Raw genomic sequence first — 24528 nt, 5'->3', positions numbered from 1 at the left:
ATCTGCGAGGTACACGTTCTCAACTGGACACATTTTGGCTCTATATCATGGCTCAAGTAAATGAAGTCTTTACATCTCTGAGATTTAAAAAGTTATTCCCCCTTCTCTCTGCACAATCATCTCATAAAAAGTCATAAAACAAGTCAAACAGAAAAATTCTTCCCACGAATTGATTGCACCGACAGCTTCACTTCATGAGCTCGGATGATGGTCCCAGTGCACATATCCTAATGACATCATTAACGTGATAATAGCTATTGTTTTATGGTAATTATCCATGCCATGTTATTGAAGGGCTCATTATTCTGATGATGGCAAGCTCATAAATAAAGCAGCAATAAGACTTTATGAAGAGCTCACTGTGACCACCAAAGTGTTACTGATGATAGATCGACGGAGACTGCCAAGTCTATTCAGAAAACAGAGTTGGCACATCCTAGTGTGTGCGCGTGTGTGTGTGTGTGTGTGTGTGTGTGTGTGTGTGTGTGTGTGTGTGTGTGTGTGTGTGCGCGCGCAAGTGATTGGCAAAAAACAGCGTCTGCTACGTTCCAAATCAAGTCCTCAAATCTTGAAGGGAAAGGACACTGTCTATACTCTTTACTCAAAAGCTTCTGCTTGTCAACATAAACTTGAAGCGAAGACACATCAATTCAACATGAAAACAAAGCAAGAAATTGCAAATTGCAATAGAACACACCACAAAGACTACAGTTTGGAGTAAACTACCATACAAGTGTGCCTTCTGCTCCAGCGCTGCTCCATACCAGCAGGTGGTGGTACTGTGCATTTAGCAGTCAGAAAAGGAAATACAACAAAAGCACCAGAATCCTAACACCAGTCTGCTCAAAGAATAAGGAGAATGCATGCTGTCTGGACTGACATTCTCAGCAACGAGTTGCTGTTAGGTGAACCACCAACAGCAGTGATTTATTCAACAACTGCTCTGCGGTTGACTCAGCATGGTCATTCAGCTGAAAAGTGTGTGTCAAAGCCGGACTGATGCCAACTGCATGGGACACACCACAAATATTATTATTATATAGATGCTCACCAATTGTTCACGCTGAGCAATGACTGACTGTCATCTTGGTTTCTCTTTTATAAATGTGTGGAGTTATTTTTGGTGTTCAGGGATGCTGTAAGAGATATCCTGTTCATTTAGTGCATGAGCAACATTAGCAGGTCCAAGGCAAAGATTAACTCTTTATACATAAGATGGCAAACTGTGACGAACAATAGTAGTAGCTTAAAAGCCCTAATACTGCAACTAAACTGTTTGCAGTGAAGTTCCATTGTGGGTAATATGTGCATTTCTTTTACAATGTTTTTCATGACTCCAACAGCGCTATGGGAGTGCAAATCCAGAACCAATAAAGTAAGGCTGGGAGTGTTTTTATTCCACTGTCTGACAAGAGACACCAAACCTCTAACAGGTTTATGTCTGACACGATTAACTCATGATAACTTTTTGATTTGTCATTTTACTTCACTGTATTTTACTTTAACAACATTTTCACCCGCATACGCAACTGAAAATAGGCGAATCCCACAACATTAGGCAAATGCCAGCGTCCTCTTCGTTGATTTGGTAGTGCTGACCCAGATTGTGATTAGGAAACATGAAGGAGTAAGCTTCTTGAAGTGTCAGTGCAGACGGTGAGACGGTGTGTGTGTGTGTGCATGCGTGTGTGTGTGTGTGTGTGTGTGTGTGTGTGTGCGTGCGTGCATGTGTGTGTGCGTACATCTGACTAATCCAAATGCAGCAACTGATCCTACAAAACAGACTTTTTCACTGATGACGCCAGGAAAGTTGGGTTTTGCTCCAGCACGCAACCGTACTCACATGTGCTTCCTCTTAACCACAATCCGCAAATTTCCTATTTAATTGAGGGAAACATTATGTACTTGTGTAAATTCAGTGGGTGGGATGAAACAGACAGACCAGTCGGAAAGACGACTACAAGTAGAAAATGAAATCAAATGACTACATAAACAGGTTGTCATAACTGTTTGGAATTCACAGGGCAAATTTCCCCATATTATTTATAACATTATGACATGTTTTCTATTAAAGGCGAATTAATTTTTCAAAAAAGCTCATCCAAAATCTAAACCGCCCCACTTTTCCCATCAATAATCTCTAGACTCTTTACTGCAGTTACACAGGATTTTATGAAAAGCCGTATCAAGTTGTGACAACATTAGTAAATGATCATACATCAAAAAGATTTACACTTCTCTTTTTAAATTCTTTTTCTCAGTTTTCACTTTGCTTTTGCTTCTTTCCATTGGTTCTCTGTCCACTCTCTGCTTTTCTCGTGCATAATTTTATGTTTCCATTCATTTCCTTTTGATTTCTTCTATGTCTTCTGTGAAAAAAATTATATTCTCCTATAATGAGGAAACAAAAATGATTATAGTCATTCCACTTCTACAAATCGTAAGTTTGCTTATAATCAAAGAACAACAACATATTACACTCTTCTTCAGCTAATTTTACCATTATTTCATTTAAATGTAAAAGCTAGACATCAACCAGTTGAATCACAGCATTAACTTCTAGCATGTGGATAAAGACCTGTGGCGAAAATGTTGTCTCAGTGAGATGTTGAGTATGGGTTTGTTTGGTGTAGTCATAAATCCAACTGACCAAAATCAATGGGTCTTACATGAAACCTATGTCCAGCCTATCAGTTAAGGCATGTTTTTACACAACAATCAATGCAAATCCCAAGAGTCAGCATAAATGCTAGAGGCTCTGTGTACCATACATTCACACAGTGTGGTCTTCATAAATAATGGACGCAGCTTTGCGGTCTAAAAGATGAAGCCCATAAAGTGTCTTAATGTCTACTGGCCAAAACGGAAACTCTCCACTAGCAGATGATGGCTTATTTTATGGACCAAATTCACATAAGGTGTAACTGAATTCAACAACTACTTTATCCCTATTTGTCAGAATTTATAAGCAGCTCAAATAAAAATCAGATACACAAACGTTCAATAAAGTTGAGCAGAAAACCTAATGATTCATCCACGGAGCTGAACTGAACAATCCTGGCTTTAGTGTGTTATACTAAGTCTATTTATTGTCTTCATCATGATGCACACCATGAATTTCTAACAAGTAATGAAGTTAATGCTTTTTAATTCAGCCAACCAACAACATCAACATCACAGTCATTTGGTTGAGGTCACAGCTCACAAAAATAATGTTCAGCCGATTCCATCCAGCTCAGATTCATTCTGAGGAGCCGTAAATACTGTAGCACCGTTGTGCAGTGTGTGGTCCATGAGTGTCCTTTTGGAAAGTAGCTTCCAGCGAGACCATGAAATTGGGATAAAGATAAAACAAGAGAGTGGAAGAAGAAAAAAATGTGTGTGTGTGTGTGTGTGTGTGTGTGTGTGTGTGTGTGTGTGTGTGTGTGTGTGCACGCGCGTGTGTGTGTGTATGTGTGAAGAAGATAGCAAGGTAGATGTTCTGAAAGTCTCTCCAGCTAGAAATTCTCTGCCAAGTATTGTTATCCTGTGGGTATACTTTACAGTTTAGTCAGAGGTAAATCCATGAGGACTTCTCTTTCTCTCTGTGTCGCCCTTTCTTTCCCTTCATCTCTCTCTCTCTATCTATCTCGCAGCTGTGTGCAGTTGCGTACCGGTGTTTTCCTCCTCCGAGAGAAAGTTTAAGTAAATGCGTAACATTTTCCAGATGGTCGGGCACGACGGCCCCGTTCAGCCACAGTGTGAAAACGATCCGACTCCTACACATGTACGGGTACGCATGCCAAAAACATGCTTAAACATGTGCATAGAGTACTATATTGTATACTGCAGAGTGTGTATCGTAAACAACCACACACACACTGAAAGGCATTATGTTTTATACATGTCCACAAGCCTGCACCGTTGTCTCATTTTGCGGTTAATTTCATTTCAGGTCCAATCAGATGGTAATCTGAGTTTCCTGCACCTCTTCATCCACGTCCATTTCCTAACAGATTAATATTGGCAGTCGTTGTGTTATTGGACAAGGCACAAGCTTTTGATATTCTTGTTAGTGCAGCTATTACCGACTCCCAAAGCTGAAAAATGATATTTTTATGATCCTGATATTGGTCATTCTTCCGCTGCACAGCAGCAGTGATATGGCTCGTATTTATAACATCATGCCACATGTATGATGATTCATGCTTGTGTAATAATGTGAACAAGAATTTATTACAGAATTCTCAATGTCGTTTTTAAAGTAAACACAAGAGCATGTTGTATTTAAAAAGCAAAATCTTGCATGCATAAAACTTGCCTGAAATTGGTTTCATTATTAAAATGAGAAAAGGAACATTTCATCAATCAGTTCTTTTATTTTTTTGTGCAGGCTGAGAAAATGTACTTACATTTAACTGCATCAGCAAAAAGTCTTGTAAGATGCTGTTTGTGAACAATCTATTTATTTTAGATCAATACAGTTCAATAACATCAAAATCGTGAAGCTCAAGACTATCAATACTTTTCATACCAATAATTCAGAACACAAACAGATGCTTAATTCAGTGCAATTTCAAATTTATTCATTTAAGCAGCCATTTCTGGTATCTCAATTCTTCTGTTATCTACAGTATAATTATCAACTGGAGGTCAGGGCAGCCTTACTTGTGACTCTGTAGGGCTAAATGCCAATATTTGCATGCTGTTGTTAAGCAGGTTTATTTCCCATCATCATCACTATATTTATTTAGCATGCTAATTAGCATTTGAGAAAAGTATAACTGAAGCTAGTTTTAACATATTATTCTGGTTTCGATTACTAACCAAAGTACTAGATAAGCTAAAGCCAGTCAGAGACTGCAACAGTCCTCTCAGGTTACAATTCATTCTCCATATAATCGTTGATCCATTTATTTATTGCATCTCAGTTGTGCCAATTCTGCACCAGTTTGCACTACTTTCGGACAGTCGGCATGGCCAGATGGCCCAAACATGTAAGTGTGCGCGAGGAACCAACCCAACCTCAGTTATAGCCAGTTAAATATTTTTTTGCATTTTAGTGGGAATTGATTGCCGAATGAAAAGCAGCAGTTGGGTCACAAGAAATACTGTCAGAAGATGACAGGAAGTTGTGGGAACATCAACGCGATGATAGTACACAGCGAGAGATGGACAGATCTGACTATTGACTTCACAATACTTGGACTGATTCAGCTGGCTTTAGTTTGTTCAACAAATAAAATAGTCTGTGATCCTCCATCAGAGGCAGTTGTTGGGGTTTTGTACTTCCAAGTCATTCAAGAAAATCTAAGTACCAGCTTGTGTTTCCCTATCTTCAAAGATCCCTTTGCTATGATTTCTCAAAAGGTTTTAGATCTTTCAGTAAAACTTAATTTCCGTAGAGTCAGACTTATTTTTATTAGGATACAAAAAACATGAGTTTTCTCAGTAATGTTTCATGGGTGGACTTAGGAGTTGACGCAAATAACCCCTGGATGACGATATGCTTGTTACCGGACTCGGTCTCTCATGGTTTGAACTTCTAGGAAGGGAAAGAGAATGAGTAAGAGAACTTTTTCACAAAGTAAGAAAGGTGACAATAAGATGAGCAGGTCATGCTGAAGTTGTAAGTGATTGTAAGAGAAAATCACTGTGGTGTATGACTGGGCTTACATGATGAATTATCCATCACTGAAGCGCCTCATTGATTTCTTTATGCTGTCTGTTTTTCACTCTCCCTGCAATAGATTTAGCCATAAAATGTGATTTAATCTTTTCCTGTTATGTCGGAGTTTCTTTAGGTAACTGTAACAACTCTTGATAAATACTTAAGCCTTTAGAGATGGTTTTACTCCATACTGGAGTATATTTGGATTTTATATGAAACCATATCAACTGTCTGGATCTATTCTTCTCTCCCAGTCTAAAAACCATGCATGAAATAGATAAGTGATGTGATGTGGTGGTGGACATGGGCGGGGGATGTATGGATGAAATGAAGACGACGCTCTTTGCCTCGATTTACAGAACAAACTATCTGGACCGAACAATAGAATGTGAGGAGAAAATGAAGGAAAATGAAGGAGGGAACCTGAGGGAAGTGAAGGGTGTTTGAGGTAGAGGAAACCGAGACGGGAAATTAAACATACTGCCTTGATTAAGCCCAAAAAGTTTAGACTTTGTGGCTTTCTCTCCTGATTCAGCTTGGGTAAATTTGATCTGGACCCCAGGGAGGGCTAATCATCAACACATTTATAACTGTGGAATAAATGTGTGCACGAGTTTGTGCGTGTGTGCATGTGTGTGCGTGCACATCCACTTCTGAAGCTAACTGATTAGGGATGGATCAAAGTGCGAAGTGAGCTGCTACCCTCCAGCCATTACGCCTCAAACTAACCGTATTAAGAGATTGGGGTGAACTGAAACACATGACATCATTGGTTAAGGTGCTGTTAATTTTTTTCGATTCCACTCTTCTTTCTCTAAAACCATACACAGCTGGCATGCATAAAACTATTAAAATGTATATTTTGTAACCCTTTTTGCATAATGTCCAACCCTCTTCACAAAGCATTGTAATTGCTTGTTACCCTTGTGATTGCAAGACTGTTATTCATTTACTTTTTTTTTTAAAGTGGTTTAAAAATGTGACTGTTATTCATTTACATGCAGTACATTCTAATGTTTTATTCTAACATTGGAAAAATTATCTAATTTTACAAATGCCCATCCTTCCTTACTGATGTTACAGTTTTTATTTGAAACCTCCATCATATGAACCCAATTCCAAAATTTAAGTCACTGGCAGCTTTGTCAGATAAAAATGAAAGGGTGATATCTGCAAAGAACCAAAACATTTGATATGTTATTAAATTGTTTAAATAGCTAAAGAGATTCTCAAATTATCACATTGTTGTAAATCTAAGTTAAACACTACATTCATGAAATAGAGACTGTATTATGTTTGTTATATTGTTTCATTTTCAGTAATGCTACATGAATTTAACAGTTTAATGTAGTACATGCAAAGATTAATGGCAGTCATTGTCATAATTTATTTATTATTATTATTTCTATCATTATTATTTTACTAGTAGTAGTAGTGGTATTGTAAGGCTCTAATCCTGGATGTTACTGGGATTTATCAGTTTATAATTATTATTATTCATGTGCTCTTTAGACAGTTAAATATATATGAAAAATACAGTATATCTAATATATTTATCTATTGAATTATAACACCTTTACTTTCTTCCATAGCTTGGAGCCAGATTCATGGCAATTCAAGAGTCAAAAAAATGTGAGTGATTGCTCTCCTTAAAGATGCATTCAGAGAGGGATAAAAGGGTGAAGACAGAGAGAACAGAACGAGGTGTGGATGCTGATGAACGTGAAGTGAGACACCCCCTACTGTTCGGCTTAAACATGCCCTGGAGATGAATGTTAAATTTGTGGAATTGCTCTCAAATTGCACATTGAAATGTTCCTTCTGTTGGCTGTGTAGAATGAAGCAGACATCAGCATTGTGGATATCAGTCACACTGGTTATAGTTGATAGGGTAATTTAGCATATTTGACAGCTTACCGGGTTTTCAGTGTTTGTGTTTGTGGAGGTACGACACGGTTCATCTACCGTACGAAGAACTGCTGGCCTTTCAGACGATCTCTTCATCCATAATGGAGTAGTCGACCCCCGCATCCCAAATCCCCCCACTGCAATCCTGATAAACCCCCTCGCCGTTTTTCAAAAGACGTGTGACAGCATGAATTATAAACACCACCGATTCGCATACAAACCCCCAGTTCATGTGAGAGAATGATTATTATGGGAAAGTCAAATAACATTTCAGTGGGTAAACACATGTTTTATTACATTAAGAAATAGTACACTGACTATTAGTAAATTGTTGAAAGCCCTTTTGCAGTCCTGTAGGGGGAATTGGATTTCCAAGTCGGGGGCTCAAGGGTTCCTTCATGAGAGATTCCAATGCAAATATAACTTTAATGTGTCTCGTCAAGCTAAAATTAAGGAAGTTATGTGTATATTCATGTTTTAAAAGACACTACACAGGATTTAGCCTATTTTCAAACATTACAGTCCACTAGAAAATCAAGATACAGTACTACATTAGTGGTAATCTGACAATCCATTAAATCATAAATAGACAGCAGTGACCTCCTGACATTTGAGGCACTATGAAAGAAAATCTTCCTCAGGATTTAAGCCTAAAATAGGTTCATCCTTTCTCTCTAAGCTTGAGGATCAAAATAGTTTCCTGGGTGTTTAATGGCTCAATCTTTAAATAACACTATTTACAGATTTTGGTCACTACAAATTGGTAATCCTGTCGTAATTGGTCTACTAGGCATCAGCGCTACCCACTGCGCCACCATTCCACCCGGCATCATATATAAAGTTTCCTTATTCCAAGAATATGTTCTGATGGGTAACAGAAAATTCCTAAAAGGAAATGCAGAAATACCTCCACCCAGTCTGAACAGTCTCACGTCCAGCCTCATACATTGGATGAAAAAGATCACCCTATAAATATGTGCTACATATGACTTATGGATTGCTTTGTAATACTTTAGAAAACACATTCGATAAGGAAATCTTAGATCTGCCCTTTCATTCAGATACCCAGATAAAATGCAACACTTTCCTTCCTGCTCAAGTTCCATCGAGTATTTCTTGATTTCATTTAACGTTCTAGGTTCGGTGTGTAGCTGCTAAGTCAATCTTGGGTTCAGGTAATTTTGGCAAGGATTCATGGTAAGATGGAGGTTAAGCTTTTTTGAATAAATTCTTGAAACTGTCATATTCTGATGGAGTTATTGTAGAAACGCTACCAGCAATAGAAATAATGAATTTTATATCCATAGATTATATGTAGATTATCCACAGATGTTATGTTCAGTATGGCTAAATTGCTGCCTGCATGAAATCTACCTTCATCTCTTTGCAAATAACATAGCATTGGATTGGGTTTTCCTTTAGCAAAGATGGGTTTGAGGAACAGAATTTGTGGGTCATTGTGGGACATTAAACCTATCAACCGTCAGGTTTTTCTTTTCTGAGGACAGATGCTGAATACCACTAACAGAACACAGCAAGGTGTTCAGCTGTGAAGAGTGTGTGCCTTGCTTTCTGACACAGGACAAGCCTCTGCAGACCAATACTGATTTAAACAGGCTTAGGTTCATTAACTCAGACGTCCTGAAAAAAACTTTCTTCTTTATATGCTCTTAACTTTCCCCTGGTGTGAAACCTGGCATCTTGATGTGTGCCACCTGACAGGGCACACCCATTCATCCTCACCCATCTTCCTTGTTTGATCTCACAACCGCAACACTTCAAACCCTATGCGGCAGTGGATTGTGGCCTTCCACATATCACGACAAGCTGACAGCTACAAGGAACTGAGGCACAACCCTCACATTATACCTACGAGACAGCCACATGGGTCCTCTCAGAAAGGTTCTAATTTCATGGTAATTTCTGCTCTTCAGATACCAACAGACAGCTTTGTCTGTGTCCACCAGTTAAGGTTCAGTTCAGATTAAATTCAACCGCTTGCCTGTTTCTTCCGTTTAATGTAGGCTGTCCACTGATGAATGTACAGCATTATTCATACGCTTCAACAATTAAAACATCAACAAGGAAAGGGGAAAAAATATGTACATTATTCATATCTGTCCCCCAGGGAGGCAGGCAGACAGAGCTAATGATCGGATGACGCTTTGAAGTCATGGAGTCCTCAGAGAGGTGAATGGCATGAATTAAGTTCCACCATCAGATACATTTTGCAGCGTGCAAATGCCTCCCAGACAGCTAATTTTAGCCAGTGTCACGATCCCCTTCTTGTCTGTTTTCGAGGTTTTTATTAGAAAATTTGAATATAATTAAGTTTCCTGTGTGCTCTTATCTGTGACGGGTTACAGAGAAGCACCCAGGAGCTGCTCGGGAGTGAATATAGAATAAAGACAAAATTAATATTCCACGAGAATATATGTTTGGTTGTGCGCTACGCTGTTGTGAAGTGTGGCAGAACGGATGGGTTTTCCACAGCTTTGAAGAGAGAGAAGCATGAAGTGTTTTTGGCAAGATGCAGCTTTCCTAAACAGAGGAAGTTCCAGCCAGACTTGACCCCTTTATCTTGGCACTGCTGGTGCTCGCCATCTTGCCCTGTGCCATGCTGATACGCTATCTGTCCGAACAGATGTCCGCTCTGGCCTCTCAGCTTTACTCTCTTTTAGCAGTAGCAGCCTGCTGATGTTTTGTCCACCCTCATGAACTGTATTACTCGGGTCTTCTTGAAGAATCACAGCCCAAAGACCTGCAGTGTCCTTGGTGTTAAAGGGGAAACTGCTTGCTGAAAGAACTGTGGGAGTCTTAGGTCAAATAACCCATGAAGACATCCTTCTGGAGCTAACATGGTGTTCATGTGTGGCTTACCTCCAGAGTGAGCTCTCCAGCACCTTGGTGGAGTCAGCATGGTAGTACTTGGTTAGGATCAGGATGACCTGTGAGAGGGAAAGGAAGAAGAAACAAACATTTAACACACCTTCATTACTGATCTGATGCCAGCAAGGCTATACTGGGTGCAGCTAAACTGCAGAACTGACCACAACAGGAACTCCTTCCTGATAACAGCTATCATTTGAAATCACCGCACTACTATCTATCTATCTATCTATCTATCTATCTATCTATCTATCTATTCTATCTATCTATCCATCCTCCATCCATCCATTCATCCATCCATCTATTTGGCAAAGACACTTGAATATTAAAAATGTTTTTTAAAACCATTTACAAAGTAAGTTAACAAAGAATGATATTTGTGCAGGTGTAGGTTTTCAGAACACAAAGTCCAAACAACTAACACCTGACTGTCACTTTTTCAGTGTTTAAACAGCTTCGGATTATCTAAATCTCATTTGACTTATTTTTAAATAATCACAAACATTTGTTTTTAGATGAAAGTCATTTTTTTAAATACAATCGTATACTGACTGTCAGCACCACACAGCAGAATAATTTTGCTTTGCACAGCAATCTGTTTACATCTTGCTCTGTTGCCACCAAGTGGCCAAAAATCAATATATGACTAGGTTTAAAGGGAAACTGCTGAATCACAAGCAGATTATGTCACTATAATGTAGGCTGCATGTGAGAATGAAATGAAAATATATCTTTAGTTTGACTACACCTAGATCACCCTCCTATTCACTCATATTTTTGTGTGTCTATCTGGACACAAAGATTGACGAAGTCAGATTAAGAGAGCTACCCTAGAATTAGGTGTCTCTGCAAAATATATTCAAAATGTAGAACAGCACCAGACAAAGTATTCCAAAATTATGTTCCTTATTTCTCAACTAAACTACTGTCAAAACCATATTTTGTGGATGGAACATGAGATGGACTTGCAGATGGCGCAGCAGGAGCAGTAATGCGGGTGTTTTTTCTGAGTACTGTGGTGAGGAGAGATGAGCCAGGCAGCGAAGCTGGCATTTATCTTTCAATCCACACTCTGACCCTTCCCTCTGGTCATAGACTTTTGGAAGTGACCAGAACTGATCTTGCTTATGTAAGCAGCAGAAACGACCCTGGACTCATCCTTGAAGATATAAGATTAGAAAGTCAGACATCTGAAAGGATAAAATAGTACAGCTGCTGTTTCTTCACAGCAAGAGGTGGCGTTTGGAGTTTTTGTCAACACTTTCAATTGTGACTAGACCTTGAACTTGCAGGAACGCCTACACTTTATTTAATGTATTTCATTTGGTCTATGGAGGGATACAACACCTAGTTCAGGAAAATATTTTGCTACCCAATGCTAACTACTACTTGCGCTAATGACAATTACATGTTGTATAAAGCAGCACAGCATTTCACAGGTATTGGCTAGAAATGTCTAGTACAGTTGAGTCACACTCAACCGACATTTATATACTGTAATAATTCCATTTTTGTATCTTCATATTGGAAATTTTAAACTAACAATTAAATAGCTACACTACATTGAAGTATCATTTTTGAAAGGTGACACCATAAAAGAGGCAAATATTTGAACAAATGATTCTTCTGCATTAATATTTCACAGACAAGTAACTGTGGGAGAACTCTATCTGCACTGCTGCTGATTTTATATACTAAGTGTTTTTTGAGAGAGATTGAGGAAACTATTACCCTGAACAAATAACAGCCTGATTTGCCACTCTGATTTTAAAGAGAGCTTTCACAGTGTTTTCCTCTCAGCTGTCTGGATGTAAGAACGATTGTGACTTTTGCTCATTTTTCTTGGTGCAATCTGATTATGAATTTTTTTCCGCATTTTGACATTGGTTTTGTCCTAGCGGAAAGATGCATTGTCTGTACAATCGTACGCAAAGCTAAATAAAATCAAGGATGCATCATTCATGTGACCAAGACATCTTGGTCGAGGATACAAACCCCATGTGTATACTCTGGATCAGAGAGCCTTGTCTTTCATATTCCTAAGAACTCCTGTTCTTGACAGTCATGTCTGGTGGGATTCACGTTACCATGGCAAAAGTGCCGGTGGGTTAGACGGTATAGTGGGGCCTGCCGGTGTGACTGACAGGTTGGCTTGAAGTTCTAGGTGGAGGAACAAGAGAAAAACCTCAATCTGCATTTAGAGAGAGGACAGTTGTTTGACCGTGGGGGTCCAGCCTAGAGGCTACTGCCAACAGCAGGCTGAGTTGAAGGTGGATGCTCCAAGGACTCAAGCTGCAAGCAGTATGCAATGTGGACACTCCTGATACATGTTCAGATGTAGAAGGCAAACACAACCTGTGTTTGCCTTCTACAACCTGTACTGATGGGTGGTGGTCATAGTTTTTGTTATTAGGCTGAATTTTCCTTGAATCTTCTTTGACTTGTTTAGCCAATGCATGAAACTATAACTTTCTGGGAAAATTTAAAAAAAAAAAAAAAAACAGACAAGTGAACGTTACGACATGAATACCTGGTTGATTTCTTTTCCAGAGAAGATGAAAGCGGTGCTGTCTTACTCTGCTGACTTAATAAGAAACCTGGCTGCAGGCCCAAGCTTTTTATCAAATATCTTTTTATCCCCTCACAACGTTTAGCCTTATAAAACATGCTCCCCAGAATAAAGTAGAGTCTTTATGTTGCCCTGTTGTGTAAAAGACTGCAAAGCTTGAAGCAACCTGTTGCAGCTGGTACTCAATCCAATGTCATTTTTAATTAGACCTACCACTGAGATGGGGTTGGTCTTGGTATTTTAGATTTTTTTGTTCTATATTCAAAGGTGTGTGCCACAGCTAAGGACATACAGGTTGAGCACTGAGAGAGATCTAGGCCTATTTCCACAACAGACTACCATGAAAACCTTTTGTACATGGCTCAAAGCAACAAAAATGCAGGAATTTCAACCACGGTGGTTGTTTGGCACTTGCCAGCATTGATTGCAGCCTTTGTAATGGCTTTTGCAAAAACAATGAAAGTCTACAACACGCTTTTTTTTCTACCTCTTACTGGGAGAAAAACTTTTCCTGATGATGAATTAGTATCCATGCAGCACGCAGCAAATGTTCCCAGATTCGTAGTTGGGATACTGTGACTCAACTGGTATCTCTGGAAACAGGCTGTCCGCCTCTGCACAGCTGTCCTTCCTCTAATGAGATACTGGTGCAAAGCTTGACACTTACTATGTAGACAAAGAAGCAAGCAAAAGTAAAACGATCTGTTCTTGTACATAAGGATTTATGCACAAGAGAATTGTTTTCTACAGCTTCAAACCTTTAATTAAAATATAACATATAATATTATTAATTTATTTGTTTATTTGATGTGTGGAAAAAATGTCTTTTTAGCAGCAGATATGCACCAATATTAGAATTTAATTGTACCCAAGTTTCTGGACACTGAACAAAAATGTTCAATAATAAATCCAGTTTTAGATCCTTTTTAGTCAAGAGAAAAAAAAAATTCTTAGGCTTCTTTTAAAATTGCTCGCATATGCTTGTTTGTGCTAAGGAAGTGTTAAAGTCACTTTTTTGTTTTCTAAAGTTAACTCTGCTGGAAACGAGGTTAATGCTGTAGGGTCTCAGGATTTTGAGGGTAGGAATAGAAATTCCATCTTATGAAATGTTGGAGATGCTGCAGAACAACTTGACAGGTTATAGAGAGTATAAGGCTGGCTTGGTCAGTCAATTTATATACATGTATTTATTCTACCTCTTTCTTTCAATGTCCAGTTCATGTTTAAGGTCTAAGTCCTGCTCAAATAGAAAATGATTTTTCTTTCGGGATGAAGTGGACAGGCCAAGGATGAATTTTCCCATAAATCATTAGTGACAGGAGGCGGGGAGAGAGTTTATTTGGCAGGTACGTACCTCACAACATTGACAAAACTGCTGAACAGCAAAGGAGCCAGATTCTTCTATTGCCTCTGGAGTACAGAACAGTTCATTCGGACTACAAGCTGGCAGCGTTACAGCTCATTTGACTGAAGGGCAAGATTGGGACCAGTAAAGAGTCCATCCAGAGGAGTAAGAAAAGTCAGTCCGTTGAAATACAGATGACTCACGGGACAATGCAGGGAGTCAGCAAGGTACTAGACAGCATGTCACGCAAAAAGAATGACAATCTGGAGCAATTCCTTCCATGCTGGGAAGCTTGTGATGAACTTTTGACCTAATCAAACTATTGTAGAGGAAGTAGTCACCTTGTAATACCACATAATCACTCACTGTGGGTTTCTTGTTTGTAAGCTGGTCGACAACGAGTCTAATGGCTTTTATTGAGGAAAAGTCAACAGGCTGGTCAGGACCTCTGCATGACTTCATACAAGAACTACAAGAGACCGCATTGATAGTCAAGCTTATGACCGAGTTGACCACAAGCTCCGGCTTGACAACAACCATTTGTCCCCTGAGACATTCCCATCAAATGTGTGTTAATGGAGCACTATCAATCAGCTATTGAAGGGGAAAGACGGAGGGAGAAGACATTAAAGAAAGAACAGGACTAAATAAAGACGGACAGACTGCAAGGCTCTGGAGAAAGAATGGACTCATTCATTTTTTGAAGACAAACCAGCCAAATCCATCCAAGTGTGTGACATCCCCTTCTCATCCCTCCAGGGCGCTTCGCATTCTCCAGGAACAGACCACACACATAATTGATTCATCACTGTCTGTAATAAAACTCATTTTTGCCTTTTTTTTTTTTCCCAAAAAATATAAGGTCCAATTTATATTCTTGGGATACAAACGTAAATTTCAAGCCAATTAAATCTGTGGACTGACTGTACGGACACTTTGGAGCCATTCCTCTCTCCAACACTGCCAGATAAAAAAATGCATGCTAGGGTGGGGCAACACACTCACCTACTTGCATTTTACATATAAATATCCTTATTGTGTTCTCCCAAAAAGATTGTAAAGCAAAGAAATGAAAACTGCAGACTCAATATGCTGTCTGCGCAAATATGGATTCATCAACATGTAAAGCTGTCAGTAATAAAACTCTATATGTTAGTAGAGTATTGGCTGCCAAAGTGAATACACTTCAGCCCCGAAATCTTCCACTAGACCATCAGGCAGCTCTTAAATCACTCTAAATATGACAATAAATACAACCAGAATCCTAAATGTATCCTTTGGAGCGGCATTTCTTCTGAACTATAAAGATGAAAAGGAAAATAGATTTTGTTTTGTGGAGTTCACAATATTCAACAGCTACATTAATGAAGACAAATAGCAATACTGATTTCTTCCAATAAATTCATGAAGCCAAATTTCAGCAGTGAGCAGGGAGAATAAAACTGAAAACAAGAAGAGAGAATGGTGCTATTGGAATCCGAACAAACATTTAAAGAAGTGGTATCTGGCCAATGTGTTCTGCCTCTAAAACCTTTTCTGATTATCCAATGGACATTATCTTTCTGCTACATCCCTGTGTTTGCTGGACTAAAAACATGCATAAAATAAAGTGCTTCATTCTCCCAAATAGTTCCCCATAACCACCTTCCTAAGGACTCAATGGCTTTGCTAATGGGTCAGGACACCAGCCATCACTGAGTAGTCACATCTGGTTGAAGTCATTTCTGCGTTGGACCTTGACCACATTCTTTATGAAAGGCCAACCAGTGACCCACAAACTCGTTACCATTTTAACAGTAGTTTGAGATTGCCACCATTCATTAAACTGCTCGGGCGGAGAGGAGGAGAGGGCAATTACATGGATCTTTGCTTCTGCTTGCCTTTTGCTCTGTCCACATAAAAAACTTGCACTGACCTCTCAGGTGGAAAAGAAGCACATCTGGATAACAGAGGAATTGTGGTAGGAATAAGGGCAGTTATTTCCACTGTTGCTCTTTCTAATCTATGGATACAATATATAGAGTTTCATTGTAAAAAGTCAAAATGGAGAGTGGTTAGAGCTGGCGTTTCTCGGACAACTTAGTATGCTTTTTAAAATTCAGGACCAAAATGGGTATGAGAATTCTATGTAATATTATCGTGATGGTGGTCAAGATACAGATGATGGATTGCAGTTGGCCTCAAGTTTAATGATCTCAAAGGACACATACATTTCAGCAGAGGAAATACTCCTAAAGCTTCAGCTCAGAGTTGTGTTTGAACCTGAGTAAGAGTGGACCCCTTGAGTTCCTTGTGGCTGTTTGAAAGCCTTGTACCCCAGTTAGTCAAAACTAGAGTTGCTACTTCATCTTTTGACGAAAAGGTGATTGTATAAAAGTTGATTTTCACCACTTCAAGGTCTGCAGATACAACTTTTCCTCTTGTGTTTGCTGCTACTTATTTAGCATGCACCAATGATAAATCTGAGGTGAATTACAGCTCCATGCTAAGTCCCAGGAGAGGCCTAAAAAAGTGGGACATTGTTTCATCCTGTCATGTTAGCTGTTTGAGAACATGCTAGTGATTGTCAATTACACAAGCTCTATGAGGAAGCTTGTTCTGTTCTGATGGGATGAGCTCCAATTTTAAGACATGCATGATTAATCATGTTATGTCTCCAGACAGGTCAAAACATTTATGTATCAAGAGTCACATTTTATTTGATTCTCCGATCTAAGTTGGTGCAATTAATTATGTATACATTTTTCTGATGTCAGGCTTACATAAATTCAACAATATACTCCCCCTCCCCCCTTGCCATTTTTCTTAGGGCTCTTATTGGGATTTTGTATCAACAACACAGCTCCCCAAGAAAGGTGACAACATGTTGATACAATATGGTGATAACATGAATAATTCCATAATATTCATAAAATTCTACAATATTAATGACACTATGAGGTTTAACCAGTTAATGTGAAATAATGACTTAAATATCATTCTGACATGACTCCAAACTGCCAATATGAGGTTTTCTTCTGTTGTAGTAGCAAATAGTGTGACATTTGTGCTTTTATGTTTCTTTTTTTTCTTGACTGAAAGTCTCCCTTTCAACTCTACCCTACTTCCCGCTTTTATCTAATCACCCAAATTTTGTCATTTTGCTTCATTTTTAATGTCTAGTTTTCATCTTCTTTTTGATCCTTTTTTTTTATTTATTTTTTTACTCTCTGAGGTTTTCTTCCTGTTTTCAATCTTCTTCTACTCCTCCACCTATGTCTGTGGAATTGCTGTAATTGGGCTCTGATCAAATTGCCTTTCTGTTTTTCAAGAATGACACTGGAAAAGATAGGGCTGGCAAAGTTCGCACAAATACATGTGCATCATCCCCCTATTCTTTAAAAAAAAAAAAAAAGGAGCTCCACCTGAGTAACAAAGATTTTGCCCCAAGTACACAGTTGATATTCGAGGATACACTACTTTTTACATCAAAAAAAGATATACACAGAATAAAAGATAGCACCATAGGATCAATAACAACTTCAGACCACAACCTGATTACTATGAAAATTAATTTGGGGGTAGAAAACCATTTTAAATACTGGAGGCTCAATGTCTCAAAATTTGGCAGAATAAAAGGCAAAGGATAAGACTTAAAACTCTTTTTTATGTCAAAAGACAGGGGAGGCTTGGACTTACCTGATTTAAAAAAATACTATTGGGTGGCTCAACTAATTGCAGTAGTCGCATGGGTCACAAAGGACGAGGAAACAGGATGGATGAATGTAGAACAGATTACAAGTAAGGGTATAGCTTTGGCAACACTGCCTTGGCTTAATATTAAATCTATCAATAAATTCAAAAGAGAAAATCAGTGGATAAAACACACATTAAAATTGTGGACAGCAGTTCAAAAACCAGTTAGAGGCCCTGAATCAATTTCAAGAGCCATGACGATTGCAGGCAACCAGAGTTCCCCCTCCTCCATGTGGGATGGTGGTTTTCAAAAATGGGCTGATAAGGGACTTATCATAATCAATCAGTTATTTTATGGAAGAGAAATTAAAAGTTTTTCTCAATTACAGGAACAGTTTATGCTTCAATCAAATTATCTGTATAAATACTTTCAAATAAGGCACTAACTTACAGTATGAATCACAAAGAAAAGGAAATAATTTGTAAAAATCTAAATGGAATTGAAATATATTTTATTTCCATCACAGAAAAAGGTCTCCACACCAAGAAACATGTCTCAAATTTATGCAACAGGCTCATGGCTGATACCTCTCAAAATACTTGGAGCATCAAAGAAAAATGGGAATTAGAATTAAATATCATAATTGACAATATGTGAAAACTTGTGTTCCACCAGTCACAAATGAATAAATAGTCGATTATGGAAAGAATTTGACTGGAAACTGAAAATGAGATACAGGTACTTCATTACACCTTTTAACATATCTTTATATACCAAAGACTCCTCATTAGTTTTTTGCTGGAGGAATTATGGAATGATAGTGGGTCACACACATGTGTTTTGGGATTGGCCAGTAATCCAAGGTTTCTCCAGAAATGTGAAAAAAAGGAATGGAGAACATTTTGGAGATAACTATTAGCCCAGATCCTAAATTGTTATTGCTGGGCATGATATCTGGGGAGAAGTACAACGCGGATCAGGGCTACAGGCGTATTCTATCATTGATTGCTCAGAAGTTGATAGCTGTGAACTGGAAGGATGCAAAGCCACCAACAAAAACTCAAGGGAACCAGAGACTAAAACAAGTCTACACAATGGAACAGATGATTGCAAGACTCCAACTGAAGATGGACATGTTTAATCTGAGATGGAACTGTGCTACAAATATCTGGGTGTTAATTAATTAAATGATGAAAGATATAAAAAAAAGAAGAAAAAAAGAAAAAGTGGTCCTTAGACTAATGTCTGGGAATATTTTGTGTTTCATATTTTATTTTATTTAAGTATTTTTATTTAAGTTTTTATTATTATTGTTACTATTATTATTAGTAGTAGTAGTATTGTTGTTGTTGTTGTTGTTGTTGTTTTTGTCCCTGTTGATGTTTCTGTTTAAATAAACAAAGTTAAAAAAGAAAAAGGAGTGCGTCCACGACAGCAGTCTTTGTGTCATAGCTGACATTCCACTGCAAACCCTGCAAAAACAGGGTTTTATCTTGACACATTTAACCACACACTATTTTTTTTTAATTCAAAAACATATAATATTCTATGATTGGAAGTTAGAACACGATGTTGAGTTTCCACCACTATGACTGATGCTAAGTCTGATCGCTAATTGGACCAACAGGACTGAGGAATCAGAGTTACTCAGAAGTGAAAGTGATAATCCACTGCTGGGAGCCTGAGGCCTTTGGGACTGAGAAAGAGAGTGTAGGGGGAGGGAGAAGAAGCGATAAAGGGAGATATGGGATATAGCAGAAGACAGGGAGATAAAGGAAGATATGGAGAGAGACCAAGAACAAAGACACAAAGGAAAAAGCTGGAAGAAGAAAAGAGTTGAGACTGGATAAGTTAGAGGAAAGGCTTTGTATAAAACAAAGAGAAAAGGAAGATTTATAGTTAGAGTGATGAAGAGAAATTGGAAAAAAAGACTGGAGATGGATGGAGCAAGGAAACAAGACTGAAGCATTAGAAAAATAGGACAGGGAGCTCGGGAGTGTGAGCACTGTAATGGGAATGGTAATCGATGAAACCAAGGAATTGAGACGAGACTTCAGGCCCTCAAATCTGTTCATTGATTCTGGCGGCTTACTAAGGACGAGGTGATGGGTTCGACGGGGCCACCGGGACCATAAGCTCAACTTCTCCTGCATGTCGGTAGTCAGCACTGGGGGTAGGGGTGATGAGGTCCATGACCTTACCAAGACACGTACTGTAATTCTCCAGAGACAACAGAGATACTAGCAACTTGACATGTTTGTCAGGCTTTTACTCAAGGAAGGCCCAATGGAGTATGAGCACTGAATGAAGTCTACCGTTTGCTTTCTCTTGCTTTAGGCGTGGTGAAAAGTTTCTTGGCTGGATTTTTCTTCATATTAAAACTGTAGGGATTCAAGCAGAGGAGAGTTCTTACACAAGCGTTGCAACCTGTGCAGTAATTTGAGGAGAGTACAGCTTGAAAGGCTGCAGCGTTGGAGGTTTCCATTATCTATATCATCTTTAGTGATTACGGTAGTGTTTTATCAGAGCATAATAAGGTCTTTAGCAATGATTTCTTAGTATTTTCACTCTGAGTACCCTACACATTAACAATCAGAGAAGTTTTTGTTAAAACCCAAATGATGTGATTTTAAAAGATGTTTTTATTTAGACATATTAACCAAGTTTCTGGGTCACAGGTCAGCAGGCAGGACATGGCAACACTTTTTTCACACTACAGACCGTTTGCAACAGACTAGGAGCAAGAGTCTCCTGAAGGATTTACTGTCTTTTTACCTTTTTACTTTTATTCTGCTCAACCTCCAGGTAGTTCATAACTGTATTAGTGCATGCATTATACAAGAAGTTCATTCTTTTTTACTGAGAGCATAAGGTCATTATGAAAAAGTGAGATTAAACTAAAACAGGCATGAATTTAACGCAGTAGGTTAAAAGATGCTAAAACACTCTAATATGACATCACTAAGAGTAACACCTTCCACATACATCCAGCCTGTTCATTGAAACTGCTGTCACAACAGAAATATTAATATTGGGTGGAGTACAAAGCATGAGCGAAATGCAATATTAAAAATAAGTTACATGACATTTTCTTTGTGTTACATGCCAACATATCTATTTTCCGTCTTCATAAAACACTAATACTGCAGCACACACAGTATATTTGAAGTTTTATGCTAAACTATTGATTTTCAGGCAGACGGATTGGAAGTTTCAAAGTGCGTCAATGTTAAATCCAATTTGAGATACAGATCTTGATTCATAATTTCAGTGTCATGTCATCAACAAATGACCCAGGTAAGCTTTACAAATCTATATGAACCTTGAAGAATAAAAGCCTCTAGATATGAAGTTAAACATCAAATAAAGCAACCTCAACAGACACAGCTATATAATCAATGACTGCAGATACATGGCTCTTTTAATCTTTAGACTTCATTACCAGCATATGCTCCTCAAGATTCATAGAGCAGATGTGTTTGAATAAAGAAACAGAGTGGATGATCTGTGATGTTTCTGTCTCTTTCATGCAGGCTGTTGCAGAATGAAACACTGCACACTCTGATCTCTAATATACACCTGCGATTTCCCGTCTGAAAGTCAAAATTACTAGAAGATGAACTAAGCACATGCACAAGAAGCTGGAGACGCCCCTCCTTTCAGGTGAACAGATGGCGTGCTGCCAAAGCCCCAATAAAAATCTTTCCAGACAGCAATATTAAAAAGACAAACTAAACGTCAGGGACAGAAAGGCCCAGGTGGAAGTGTGCTAATGTAAGAGACCACCTGTGTCAGGGTTAAGGTCTAAGAAACCATATCTGTCTATTTACACTGAATGCACTATGATGAATGGTTTGTGTGCTGGTTTTGTACATCTTCCATCCAGTTTGTGGATGGAGTTCACACTGAAACTGTCTCACCCTCATCCTTACTTTGCTGACTCTATGAAAATATTATTATCTGGCACATTTCTGTGATTAAAACTTTGATTATTGTGCAAAATTTTAAATGAAGGTGAATAAAAAAATTAACACATACAATCAAAGGCTCAATAAATCTCAATTATGCATGCAGTAAAACTGCACTCTACACCCTAATGTTTTAGTTGGATGTAATTAAACTCACTTCATTCACTCCCTACATACATTAAGGCACACATAAAGCTCCTCTAATGTATGGCTCATGTTTTTTTTCTTTTTTTTCTTAGGTTTTTTATTGCAAAAGAAGTTTAAACAGCACATTTCACATTTAACAGGCACTTAGTTTTTCTCATCATTAAAAATGCCAGAAAATATGAGTATGCAAATATTTTTCTACTCAGGTTTACCGACTGAAAACTACATGTTTATTACTTAATATTAACACAATTCTAAGAGAACTGCTGGCTTTACATTATTGACAGAAAGTTGTATTTAAGCCCACTTTCTTTTTTTACCTAAACATAATACTATTGTCATTCACCCCATCAAACTTGATATATAGCCTTTATTTAGACAGGCAAATTCCTGAATGAGACCCCGTCCACACGGTGTCGGATCTTTTGGAAAATGCTTTTTTGTTGCGGTTACGCCTTCCGTCCACACGACAACACAGATGTCCAGGACAAAAACGCAACTTTTTGAAAACGCTAGGTCTGCATTGTCATGTGGACACTGAATCTGCAACTTTTTCTATCCAGTGGGCATCTCTCTGTGACGAAAACCGCTGCGACATCAGTGTGTGTGAGCCGTCTCTTCTTATACAACAGAATGGACGGATTTAAAATCGTTTATTTTCTGACTTACAACAGCTCCATGTCGAAAACGCGTTGATGAACATACTTGACGGTTGAATATTTGTTTCTTTCTTTCTTTCTATTTTTCTTTCTTTCTTTCTTTATGAGTGATAACGTTTATATATGAGATTTTTTCAAAAACAATGTTGTGTGGATGCAATGTGTTTTCTATGTGGGGAGAAAAAAGTTGCATTTTCGAAAAGATCTGGCTACGTGTGGACAGGGCCTGAGAAAAGCTTTTTCCACCAGGCTAAAACAGCACCACAATCTGAATATCACTGTTCTCAAATTCATACTAAGTATCTTCTTCTTCTTCTCATTCTTCTTCTCTTCTCTCTTTTACTCTCATTCATAGTAAGTATATACAGTATATTCAAAAACCAAATTCTGTCGATGAGAAAAAACATTCAATGTGTTTTCTCTGTTCTGTTTTTAAATTGTCCTCTTTGTAAACTCTCACATGCAGCAGCTAAAATTCAGCATCTACTATGTGCCGTGCTTTTTTTCTGTTCAACGGTTGTAACCTTCAAGCCTGATGACATCACCATGATGTGATCATTTCCTCAGACATGAAAAGCTCCTGCGGAGCCACATGAGACCTTGTACAACTGTTTTCCCAAGCAGCAGCATTCCAAACGACTAGTTAACTGATATTTTCTGTGTATAATTAGCTTGGCTCCACTTTACTTACACTATTAAGAGTTGACATGCTGTGCAGTCATCTATATACAGAGCAACGACCCTTTTATTATGCATAAGAGCTTAATATATTCAATTATCACCAGTTTACTTTCAACACTCATTTGCATGAAGTTCTGCTTTCTTTGTTCGTCCGTCCTGGCTGCCTTTGCTGTCGTGGCGGTGTGGACAGAGGCTCCTGTCCTGGATCAGGCTTCATCCCCTTCAGTGGATCCAGCTGCTCGCCACAACTGAACAGCTGTCGCCTCAGCATTATCATAATCCCCGTCCCTTCCCCTCTGTCTGCCCCTCCTTCTGCTGACATTCAAATTTTGTCTGTGTTTTTTTTTTTTTTTTGGTTTGGTTGCTTTGCCATTAATGTCAACTACCAGGCTCTTTATCTTTTGCTTTATCCTTTGTCTTTTCAAAAACTCCAATCAAAGAAGCACTCATCACCAACAAATGTATCCATCAACAGTCGGATGACGCCTGAGATTGTTTTGTTAATGGGAGTTAAAGATGACTTGGGGAAGAGGAGCCGACTGTAACAAGTAGCTATTCAATGCCACATTAAACACACTGAAAATACTCTCAGGGTCTAATTTGGGCAAATGTATTCGGTGAGCCGCTCTAATTACACCAAGGAGATACATTATTTATCCATGTACATTATTATACATGGTGTTTCCAACAAGCAGGGTTCAAGCACAGTTTATCCTACATGTTCAATGCTAACCCTTGCAAGTAAATGAGCTATAAAATTTATTTGGTCGCTATTTAGCATGTCTGCAATCCAGAAAATACAAGCTCTTATGGCGACATTTTTCCACCTTGTCATTAGGCACCATTAATGTTTTTTCTCAGGCCAGTGTTGGCTCCTCTTGAAATGGACGAGGTTATTACAATACGACCAGTCAGTGCTGGAGGGTAATATGGAAATTACAAACCTGAATAGAAATAGCTTATCAACATAAACAGTTGGCTGAGAAAAGGCTTTGTTTAAATGGAGAAATCTTTGTTTGGACTGGAGAGAATAATC

At 38.4% G+C, this 24528-nt stretch overlaps 1 protein-coding gene across 4 annotated transcripts in view; it reads right to left on the bottom strand.

Moving 5' to 3' along the window:
* The window catches only part of sorcs2 (sortilin-related VPS10 domain containing receptor 2), a 267219-nt gene that overhangs the window by 173979 nt on the left and 68712 nt on the right, over nucleotides 1-24528 (bottom strand). For all 4 annotated transcript variants that reach the window (XM_068308719.1, XM_068308720.1, XM_068308721.1 and 1 more), the window contains exon 2: nucleotides 10439-10506. In XM_068308719.1, the coding sequence (XP_068164820.1) occupies nucleotides 10439-10506 (68 nt within the window). The remainder of the gene's footprint in view (nucleotides 1-10438; nucleotides 10507-24528) is intronic.

This window comes from Antennarius striatus, chromosome 23 (assembly GCF_040054535.1).
Source record: "Antennarius striatus isolate MH-2024 chromosome 23, ASM4005453v1, whole genome shotgun sequence".
NCBI lineage: Eukaryota > Metazoa > Chordata > Actinopteri > Lophiiformes > Antennariidae > Antennarius > Antennarius striatus.
Note: the sequence above shows the minus strand (reverse complement) of the source record. Positions and strands in the feature narration are given on the sequence as shown.